This window comes from Bombina bombina, chromosome 2 (assembly GCF_027579735.1).
Source record: "Bombina bombina isolate aBomBom1 chromosome 2, aBomBom1.pri, whole genome shotgun sequence".
Lineage (NCBI taxonomy): Eukaryota > Metazoa > Chordata > Amphibia > Anura > Bombinatoridae > Bombina > Bombina bombina.
Window position 1 is genome coordinate 1,252,770,719 of NC_069500.1, and position 12,248 is coordinate 1,252,782,966.

A 12,248-nucleotide genomic window follows, 5' to 3' on the forward strand; every position below is an offset into this window, starting at 1 on the left:
TACACATTATTTATTAAAATATACTCCTCTGTGTATCCCTGTGTGTTGGATTACTTCAGTTTTGAGCTGTATGAGACAGTCCATTCCAAAATCATGGGCATCAATATGGAGTTTCCCTCACCTTGCAGGTATAAAAGACGCCCTCTGAGAAGGGTTTCCACAAGATTTTGGAATGTATCTGTAGGAATTTGTGCCCATTCTGCCAAAAGATTATTTTGAGGTCAGTTAAAAGGACATTTCGCTCAAAATTTAAATGCACATAGATGAATTATATCTTTGAATAGAAACATATTTGCAATATACATGTTTAGGCAAAAATGCTTCTACTAAAAGTTATCACTGTTTTAGTGTTAGCATTTTTCTCTGCATGTGAGGCATAGCTAGATATTCTCAGTGCACCAGCATTTTAAATACTGCAGCTGATCAGAGCACCAGTGGGGCTTGTAATCATGTCACCAATTAATAAATTGAGTCATTACTAGATGGTACAAGTACCTTAGGCTCTCTGAGCAATTGCTGTGTTTAAAATGCTGGTGCATGGAGCATACATGAATACACTTTTGAAACAGCTATAGCTTTTATTAGAAGCATTTTTGCTAATACATGTATATTACAAAAATGCTTCTATACAAACCTGAAATGCATCCATGTGGATTAGAGTTTTGGCTGGAATGTCCCTTTAAGGATGTTGGATGACAAGGTCTGACTTCCAATTGGCTTTCTAGTTCATGCCATAGGTGTTTAATGGGGTTGAGGTCAGGGCTCTGTGCAGGCATATCAAGTTCTTCCACACCAAACTCGTCAAACCATGTCTTCATGAACCTTACTTTGTGCAGAGGGGCACAGTCATGGTGGAACAGGAGACAACCTTCTCCAAACTGTCTAAAAATGTCTTTGTATCCTGTAACATTAATATGACCTATTACTAGAACTAATGGGTTGCCCAAAACAGCCCCAGTTCTTTATCCCTCCACCATCAAACTAGGCACTGTGCATTCCGGTATGTAGCATTCTCCTGGCCTCCACCACACCCAGATTCTTCCATTAGACTGCCAGGTAGTGAAGTACGATTCATCACTCCAGAGAACAAGTTTCCACTGCTCCAGAGTTCATTGGCAGCGTGCTTAACAAACGAGCCCATGCTTGGTATTATGCATATTAAGGTAAGGCTTTTGTACAATTGTTCTGCCATGGAAACCCATTTCATGAAACTCCCAGAGTCCAGAGTCAGTTGGGAACTCTATAATTGTTAGTGCAACAAATGATTTTTACACGCTATGGACTTCAGCACTTGGCAGCACAGCTCTATGAGTTTGAATGATCTGCCACTTTGCAGCTGAGCTGTTGTTGCTCCTACCAATTTCCATTTCACAATAATAGCACTTACAGTTGACCGGAGGCAGATCTAGCGGGGCAGAAATTTCACAAAACTGAAATGGTAAAGGTGGCATCATATGACAGTGCCAGGTTTAAGGTCACTTAGTTCTTCAGTATGAACCATTGTACTGTCAGTTTTTGTCTATGGAGATTTCACGGGTATGTGCTGGATTTTATGCACCTGTTAACAAGGAGTGTGGCTGAAAAACCTGAACTCAATCATTAGTAGGGCTGTCCACATACTTTTGGTCATACAGTATATATAAACGGAATATATAAGCCAATTTGTCTGGGTATAGATGTTGAATACCAACAATTAAAAACTTTCTGTAAAATGTTATAGTGGCAATTACTATCAGCGTTTTTTTTTTTGGTTTCTATACAAATTGAAGGGTTTTGATAATGCAGAGTATTCCAGAAATACACCCCTTGAAAATTCTAGCAGAATTCATGGTTCTCTGCTTTCTTCTTAAGATAACTGCAGTAAGCACAAGTCTCCAATCCCTCTGAATAGTTGTGTATTGTAAAAAAATATCTTAATTGGACATTAAATGAATCATAATATGCAATTACAGAGTTTACAGTGTGTGGTTACCCAATGTGACTTTAATACCATGACACTTATCTAAGGTCACAGGAGGACTTTGTGCTGTACATACTTCATCATCCTTGGCATAAAGCACGTTTTGAAAACAGCCTTAAAAACAACAATTGTGATTGTCCAGAATGTACATTGTTGCTATGGAGTTGACTTTAACTATGTGTTTTCCCCTTTACAGGAATTGGTGCAATAATAAAATGCTCTAACACATTAGTTAGAACATTATCTTTTTACATGTATGTCCTTTAAATTAGAATATTAGATATAAGATAACTTGCAGTCTAGAAAATAGAATTCTCCTAATGCTGTTAAACGCAGGTTTTGATTTTAATGTATTAAATTTAAATTGAGAAAAAACTTAAAATTATGCTTACCTGATCATTTTCATGTATTCCGATGGAAAGAGTCCACAGCTGCATTCATTACTTTTGAGAAAAAAGAAACTGGCCACCAGGAGGAGGCAAAGACACCCCAGCCAAGGCTTAAATACTCCTACCACTCCCCTCATCCCCCAGTCATTCTGCTGAGGAACAAGGAACAGTAAAAGAAATATCAGGGTGAAAAGGTGCCAGAAGAATTAAAACAAAGACACCCCACATAAAAAGAGACGGGTGGGGAGCTGCGGACTCTTTCCATCGGAAGAAAAGAAAATTATCAGGTAAGCAGGATTTAAGTTTTTCTTCCTAAATGGAAAGAATCCACAGCTACATTCATTACTTTTGGGAAAACAATACCCAAGCTATAGAGGACACTGAATGCCAAAACGGGCCGGTACAATAGGTTGCCCATTCTGAGGGCACCAGGCCTGAAAACCACTACCCAACAAAAAAAAACGTTTCGTCCGAAGCCAAGAAAACAGGAAGGGAAAAGGCCCCAAGGACACTGACCAGCAGATAGCCCAGAAGCCTAGCTAGAGACCGCACCATCAGACTCAACTGAGCCAACAGTCCTCCAGGAGAAACCGCCGCACAGCAGTCGGTCCCCCACCACACACCCTTTACTAGCGAAGGGAACTCCAGCCGAACTCCCAAAGGAACAAGGCAAGGAAGAACCAACTGAAAACCGGAAGGTTACTATAAACGCCAATTAAATGAAAACCCCCAAATCAAACCAAGCTCGCAAGACCTAAATGGGTCCTGACAACAAGGGGAGGCAACGCCCAATCCAAATAGAAACCACAAGGTTTAAAACCAGGTAGCAGAACACAGAAAAGGTTCTCCCAACATCCTGCAAAGGATTGGAACAGTTAGCTAGCACACGATCAAGGCACAACAGCTGCAGCTGGTTTCAAGAACAACCCCTCACTTGTCAGGCAGCAAGTCAACCAGTGCCTAGGGACAACTGAAAACGGAGAATATCCTCCGAGCTCAGAACACTGAAGAATTCAGGCAAAATTACATGTAGCAGACCCAGGAGAAGGTAAACCCCTGAGTCAAGAACATGCAGCCATCCTTAGGATGACAACGAAGCAATACTTACTAGAAACGGTTTATAAAAAGCAGAGTGCTAAACTTCCATGACAGAAGGCACACTCTGAGCAACGAACCACCAGACCTACACATAGGTCTTGAAAATAAAAGGAGAGCCCTCAATGAGGACCAAAGCGCCCCCAAGATCCGAGAAGAACCACGAATCTCAGGACCTACCTCCAGCCGGGCCAGCCCAAGCATTGGTAGGTCTGAAAGCAGGGGACCAGAAAAACCCCAGCTCAAACAACGAGCGGAAAAATGGCACAGCCATTACAACAGTGCTTGGATTCCAACCCGAAACACTAAATGGAGACTGTCAACAAGGCCGTAGACCTAGAGATCTAGCTAAAGGCACAACATAGACTCAAGGCGGAGCCAGCAACTCTCCAGATGGACAGAACAACCCAGAGAGCGTAACTTTCTCCGAATAGGTGAACCCGTCTGTCCCAACCTCTTGAGACAGGAGAAGCCCTACGATAGGGACCACACTTCCGAAAGAAGGATATAAGGCCCCCCAAACAAAGGGGGGTCGGTTAAAGGGCCGGAAGGACAAAACCCCTGACCCTAGGACACAGCCATAAGCTGAACCGAGAGAACAAATCTCCAACGCCCTGATCTGGAAGGAATCCCCTAGAGATTTTAACTTGCTAGCACCAGACAAGGTGCCATAGCTGCAGTGGTTCCATAGCACACCCTTTGCTATCAGAAAGCCTTCACACTATTTCAGCAAGCCGACCAAGGGAAACCGACCAATATGCGAAGGCCCATGGGGCATCGTCACCCAAAAAAACGTAACCAAATATAACAGCACTCATTTTAATCGACCCCAGAAGGATGAAGGGCTGAGTCAGCCCTGCCGAGATCTGAACCTGTGACCTTAGATCTTTTAAACAGGCTTCTTGTAGTCAGGGCATTTACCAACTGAGCTACCTCACCAGCCGGAACCAGTTCAACTAGCCCAACCAAAGGACACAGCTCAAGTTTCCTGGAACTGAGGAACCCCCCATACCAGCTCTAGATCCTAACAGTCCAGTACAACCCACAACGGGATCCACAAAGGAAGCACTGAGTGAGAACCTCAGCCACCTGAAGAACCAGAGCGAGGAGGGCCGAGCACCCAAACCAACAAGAACCCGGAAACTGGAATCCCCCATCTGATATAAAAACCAGACCCCCGGAAGATAACCATACAATGTCCAAAGTAAAATGGACAACGAGAAAAACTTTCCAGTCCCGACCAAAAGATGAGACCACCCCTTGCCAGAGTCCAACGCTCCAAGGAGCTAAGGAAGCAAGACTGAAACAAGGTCACTAGAGCCCTAGGCGGAAACAGCCACAAGACAACCAAGAACAAGGTGATACCTCGAGGACAAAGTAATTCGAACAAAGGCTAGTCTACAAATCACCCTGACCCCCCTAAAATCAGAGGAGAAGATGAAAAAGGATGCGGAACATCCCCCAGCTCCAGGGAAGAAACACTAAACAGAGCTCGAGGAGACCACACTGCCCATGTCCCTACAAAGGAACCATCTCCCGAAGGGAACCAGGTCTCCCTAAGGAACCCGAGGAATGGATGAAGTCCGAAAGGTCTCAAGAAGAGAACCACAGAAGGAACAAGTCCAAGGACAATTCCCGAGCCTTAGAAGGCCAAACCGCACAAAACGGCGGTAAGGAGGCGCTGTACCCCCAATCCTCCTAAGAGAGGAAGAAACTCTAGACCCTGAGGAAATCTGAGCAAAAAGAGAGACGCAGCGGAACTCCACTGACCCGGTCAACCAGATTGAAGTCTGAATAAGGACTGACACAATCCTTCCTGCCATACGGATCCTTTTAGAGAGCTTAACTGAACTTGTAAAAGAAAAACAAGAAAACACAAAAATAATAATTGTAAGCACTCAGTGCCCCATCGGACCAGCCAGGCAGAAAAGGCGCCACATGTCTGAATAAGCCATTGGACAGAAGATCTGAATCTCAGCAGGACCAGCCACAGCTGGGGTCATAACTGTCAAGCTGCCTAAATCCTCCCTCAGAGGGGAAGGTAAAACCGACAAACATAGGACGTGTCCCTTAACAAACCTCCGAAGAAGCAACCAGAGAGAATCGATCCCAGAAGTTTCCGAAGGAAACACATAATCGAAAATAAAAGACATCCTAACCGGATAAAAGAAAATATAAGGCAACCAGTAGGTTAACTCCCAGGAAGAAAACAGGCATACCCGCAGGACCAGCCAAACGGAACCCTGATCTTCCAACAAAAAAACTAGGAAAGATCTCAATAAGCAGACAATTTGGAGATTACATCATCCCCTCATGTCTAATAAGGTGAGCCATTCGAAGTAGAATACTGCGGATTCCCGTATCCGTTAAGGATGGGATCCTTCAATAACTCAAAAACGTGTCTGAGTAAAACGCGAAGACACGCTTTTCTGTAACGAAAGGCACAACACTCAGGAACAGCTGTGAAAGCGAAAACGAGCTGCAACCTCTGGGAGGGGGGGGGGGGGGGGGAAACAAGCAGCCCTATAAGGAGGGATAAACACAATCTGGGTTATTAGCAAAAAAGTGTGGATAATGAGAGATACCCACTGGAAAGAATGCACTTAGCACTCTGTGCCCAGACTTGTATGATAGGCAAGATTCTGATACAAATAAAATATAACTTTTATTGATTGTATATATATATATATATATATCTATATATTATATATATATATATATATATATATATATATATATATCTCTCTATATATATATATATATATATATATATATATATATATATATAAACAACATAACATACATACACAAATTAAAAAAATAATTAACAATACACAAATTTACAATAATTAACAATTTCGGTTACCCTCATGTGTAGTGGAAGGGAGCGGTAGGGAACTCGCCTCTTGGAGGACAGAACCCCCAGAGGCGGATGGCTCCTCAGACCCCCGATTCCCTGATCCCGAGGAACAGGGCGCTCTAATACGGCATATGGAACATAACTGATTGACCTGTGTCAACGGGGCCAATTCGCATTCTTCACAAGTCGAAGAATCTCAATCTGAAATTTGAACAGTCTCAGCATCAGAATCCTCCATAACTAGATAGAGAATTAAATAATATGTACTAAAGAAAAAACTTAAACAGCACCCGACACCCACAATGGCTGGGGCACTCACCACCTCCTAGAACCAGACACTAGCAGAAACACGGTCAGGAATGCGGGAATGGTAGACCAGAACGTAAACACGTCCAGTCACACGGTGAACCGTACAGTCTAAAAAGTGTGCCCAACCATAAGGTTGCGTCACTACCAAAGGCCCTTAAGTTCTAGACAAGAGCCCAGTTAACACTACACATAAGCAGATTGAATCACATAACAAACATGATTAAAAAAAAAAAACCTTGATTTCAAGATACCAAAGGAGCCTCACTGAAGCTATATATATATATATATATATATATATATATATACATACACATATACACACACATATACACATACACATACACACACTTAATAAGTCCTGCAAGATAGTTCCTTACGGGAAACAAAAAGTTACAGTACATTCTGATAAACACGGCGCTTCAAGTGTGACGAATGGTAGCAGCGCCTCAGTCATGGACTTGAGAGAAGAAAGCAGGCAGCGAAGCTAAGTTCGACCACGCTGATTGCTAGTGGAGCTGTTAATATGAGTTGGGATGGTTTCGCAGAAAGACTCTTCCTGCATCTCTGGACTTTAACTTTCATCCAGGATTACTTAAAACTCACGTCCCATGTAGAAGAGTACTACCCGCCATAAGAGACAAGACAAACTTCTGACACTTCTATGCCAACCTCCTGGGACGCAAGGCAAAGAATGACTGGGGGATGAGGGAGGTGGGAGAAGTATTTAAGCCTTTGGCTGGGGTGTCTTTGCCTCCTCCTGGTGGCCAGGTTCTTATTTCCCAAAAGTAATAAATTTGATAATATAAGTAAAATAGAAACTTTTTGAAATTGTATGCTCTGTCTGAATCACACAATAATTTTTTGGGGGGGTTTCATATTCCTTTAAAGATCTGTATTTTCATTCTATCTATACTAAAGATGGGTTACCGAGCAAGCTCACCTTTCCTGTTTTTCTGCAACTGCTAAACGATCAGCATCTGGGTCATTTGCTAAAATAATCCTCGCCCCTTCTTTGTCAGCCAAGGAAAAAGATAATTTCTGAAAATAAAAATAAAATGTATTTGTTTTTATTTTACATCACAGTTTTAACAAATATAATAAAGAGGGAACGTTAAATGTATTTTACAAGAGGTTTGGGTCACAAATTAAAAGCAATGCAAATCAGTGTAATATGAACAGTAATATAGGACTATCCTTACCAACACACCTTTACCCTCTTCAGGATTGGGGTATTTCACTGTAGGAAACTCCGGGTCAGGATCTTTTTGTTCTGGTACAGCTAGCGGAGCACTAAAGCCAAAAGCTTGGAAGGCCGACTGCACAAATTCATGGCCGACTCCGTGCACAGACGTATGGACAAATTTTACCTTGGACTCCTTATTGATGTCTCTATAATGACAAATAAGTTAATCATAATTTTTAAAAAACAGGAAAGGCCATTGATAATGATTATATATAATATGTATATCCCTCCCAATTGAATGTATTTAATGCCAACAAAATAAATAAATAGAATTTTGTAGCTAGAATTTTGTGGCTGGCTAGGCAGAGCATGGCAATACGGAGTGACTAAGATCTCAGTTTTATTAAAAAAAAAAAAAAAATCATTGGTGACTGCCACAAACACCCAATTTCTAAATAATATCTGAGGACATAAAATGGATATTTTATCTGATACTTTTAGGAAGGGAAAGAGAATAGTAGATTCCAGGGTGATTTTAATTAAATCAAGATTTAAAATCACTAGTTATTAAGACTCAATTTTAGATAACTGTTTTCTACCTAAAGACTCATTCTTGCTGGTTATTATAATCTTAATATTAGGCAAATCTTTATACTGGCACAAAACTCTTTATCCAAACTGCTTCGGACTGGAAAAGGTTTGGATTTTGGAATACTGTTTTATTTTCATCGGTAAAATGGAACAGCTTGGAGAGGGGATGGGACCAAATGTAAACTATCTTATTTAGATTAGACAATCTTTATGTTAACATTTATATAAAACTGCATTTAGGTATAAGCTTTAATACTTTTGTATTCATGTTACCATCAGAGAGATAGTACAGTACTGTAAAGGTAATGGTTGTTTTAAATAAATATACAATAGCATCTGCATTTTAGAACACAACCTCCCCCCCCCCCTCCAAAAAAAAAATATGATGCAGGCAGAGAAGACTGTGACTTACTGATAGGGAAAATTGTAATTTTGTATTTTTAAAATAAATAACTTTGGATTTTGGAATAAATCTGGATTTTGGGATTCAAATTTTGGTATTTATATCTGTATTTACAACCAGATGACCCTTAAAAATAAAATAATTCTCAAGTTGTTAGTAGGAGAACTATCAATTATATTTGGACAACTTTCCCTCAGTTGGGAGGGATATACATATATATATATATAATTTTTTTTTAAATCATTGATTTTTTTTTTTATTCTGTATTGAATGATGTTACCAGAGAGGATAAGAGCAGACATTGTATTAAATTCCAGCAAGCTTCCTAACAGGATTACCACAAAATCTCTAAATTTAGCAAGTAGGTGGGGATTAACAAGAATTTGCATTCAGGCAAACTTAATTTTATAACTCATAGAAGGTAGGCACTCCTCTGATTGGCTGGCACATATTAATTTGGTTATGTTTTAGCCATTCAGGAGCAATCAGGAATTGTTAATCAGGACTATTACTATTGCCTGGCTTACTATCAGGCTGACAATTGGTCACACTTCCTGGCTGTTAACTGATCTATGTCTAAGAATGGAGAGTTTCTATTGTTTTATTGCACCTAGTGTGTGATAAGTAGTGTTATTTATATTACTTAGACCGTCAGTAAAGGGACATGAAACCCAACATTTTTCTTTCATGATTCAGATAGAGAATACAATTTAAAAAGGTTTCTAATCTACTTCTATTTTCAAATGTGCTTCATTCTCAGGTTATTCTTACTTCAAGAGATATCTAGATAGGTAACGTGCACATGTATGACGCACTACATGCCATCTAGTGATCTTACTAATGTATACCATTGTTGCAAAACTGCTGCCATATAGTGCTGCAGACAGGGGCACACGCCTAAACGTACCTTCCTGCTTTTCAAGGAAAAAAAAGAAAACATAATTTATGCTTACCTGATAAATTTATTTCTCTTGTAGTGTATTCAGTCCACGGATCATCCATTACTTATGGGATATATTCCCTTCCCAACAGGAAGTTGCAAGAGGATCACCCAAAGCAGAGCTGCTATATAGCTCCTCCCCTCACATGTCATATCCAGTCATTCGACCGAAACAAGACAAGAAGTCTTGGAGTTTTAATTAAAGTTTAGATCTGCCTTAAAAAAGACAGGGCGGGCCGTGGACTGAATACACTACAAGAGAAATAAATTTATCAGGTAAGCATAAATTATGTTTTCTCTTGTTAAGTGTATTCAGTCCACGGATCATCCATTACTTATGGGATACCAATACCAAAGCTAAAGTACACGGATGATGGGAGGGACAAGGCAGGAACTTAAACGGAAGGAACCACTGCCTGTAGAACCTTTCTCCCAAAAACAGCCTCCGAAGAAGCAAAAGTGTCAAATTTGTAAAATTTTGAAAAAGTGTGAAGCGAAGACCAAGTTGCAGCCTTGCAAATCTGTTCAACAGAGGCCTCATTCTTAAAGGCCCAGGTGGAAGCCACAGCTCTAGTGGAATGAGCTGTAATTCTTTCAGGGGGCTGCTGTCCAGCAGTCTCATAGGCTAAACGTATTATGCTACAAAGCCAAAAGGAGAGAGAGGTTGCCGAAGCTTTTTGACCTCTCCTCTGTCCAGAGTACACGACAAACAGGGAAGAAGTTTGACGAAAATCTTTAGTTGCCTGTAAATAGAACTTCAGGGCACGGACTACGTCCAGATTATGCAAAAGTCGTTCCTTCTTTGAAGAAGGATTAGGACACAATGATGGAACAACAATCTCCTGATTAATATTCCTGTTAGAAACTACCTTAGGTAAAAACCCAGGTTTAGTACGCAGAACTACCTTGTCTGAATGGAAAATCAGATAAGGAGAATCACAATGTAAGGCAGATAACTCAGAGACTCTTCGAGCCGAGGAAATAGCCATCAAAAACAGAACTTTCCAAGATAAAAGCTTAATATCAATGGAATGAAGGGGTTCAAACGGAACCCCTTGAAGAACTTTAAGAATCAAGTTTAAGCTCCACGGAGGAGCAACATTCTTAAACACAGGCTTAATCCTAGCCAAAGCCTGACAAAAAGCCTGGACGTCTGGAACTTCTGCCAGACGTTTGTGTAAGAGAATAGACAGAGCAGAAATCTGTCCCTTTAACGAACTAGCAGATAAGCCCTTTTCTAAACCCTCTTGTAGAAAGGACAATATCCTAGGAATCCTAACCTTACTCCATGAGTAACTCTTGGATTCGCACCAATATAAATATTTACGCCATATCTTATGGTAAATTTTTCTGGTAACAGGCTTCCGTGCCTGTATTAAGGTATCAATAACTGACTCAGAGAAGCCACACTTTGATAGGATCAAGCGTTCAATCTCCATGCAGTCAGCCTCAGAGAAATTAGATTTGGATGGTTGAAAGGACCTTGTATTAGAAGGTCCTGCCTCAGAGGCAGAGACCATGGTGGACAGGACAACATGTCCACTAGGTCTGCATACCAGGTCCTGCGTGGCCACGCAGGCGCTATCAAAATCACTGATGCTCTCTCCTGTTTGATCTTGGCAATCAGTCGAGGTAGCAGCGGAAAAGGTGGAAACACATAAGCCATGTTGAAAACCCAAGGCGCTGCCAGAGCATCTATCAGCGCCGCTCTCGGGTCCCTGGACCTGGATCCGTAACAAGGAAGCTTGGCGTTCTGGCGAGACGCCATGAGATCCAGTTCTGGTTTGCCCCAACGATGAATCAGTTGAGCGAAGACCTCCAGATGAAGTTCCCACTCCCCCGGATGAAAAGTCTGGCGACTTAGAAAGTCCGCCTCCCAGTTCTCCACGCCTGGGATGTAGATCGCTGACAGGTGGCAAGAGTGAGACTCTGCCCAGCGAATTATCTTTGAGACTTCCAACATCGCTAGGGAACTCCTGGTTCCCCCTTGATGGTTGATGTAGGCCACAGTCGTGATGTTGTCCGACTGAAATCTGATGAACCTCAGTGTTGCTAACTGAGGCCAAGCTAGAAGAGCATTGAATATTGCTCTCAACTCCAGAATATTTATTGGGAGGAGTTTCTCCTCCTGAGTCCATAATCCCTGAGCCTTCAGGGAGTTCCAGACTGCGCCCCAACCTAGAAGGCTGGCATCTGTTGTTACAATTGTCCAATCTGGCCTGCGAAAGGTCATCCCCTTGGACAGATGGACCCGAGAAAGCCACCAGAGAAGAGAATCTCTGGTCTCTTGATCCAGATTTAGTAGAGGGGACAAATCTGAGTAATCCCCATTCCACTGACTTAGCATGCATAATTGCAGAGGTCTGAGATGCAGGCGCGCAAATGGTACTATGTCCATTGCCGCTACCATTAAGCCGATTACTTCCATGCACTGAGCTACTGACGGGCGTGGAATGGAATGAAGGACACGGCAAGCATTCAGAAGCTTTGATAACCTGGACTCCGTCAGGTAAATCTT

General features: G+C 41.6%; 1 protein-coding gene across 1 annotated transcript in view; it reads right to left on the reverse strand.

Moving 5' to 3' along the window:
- PGM2 (phosphoglucomutase 2) overlaps positions 1 to 12,248 on the reverse strand; it is an 83,875-nt gene that overhangs the window by 25,218 nt on the left and 46,409 nt on the right. The window contains exons 7-8 of the mRNA XM_053704062.1: positions 7,813 to 8,002; positions 7,554 to 7,651 (exon numbers count right to left, since the gene is read on the reverse strand). Coding sequence (XP_053560037.1) covers positions 7,554 to 7,651; positions 7,813 to 8,002 — 288 coding nt within the window. The remainder of the gene's footprint in view (positions 1 to 7,553; positions 7,652 to 7,812; positions 8,003 to 12,248) is intronic.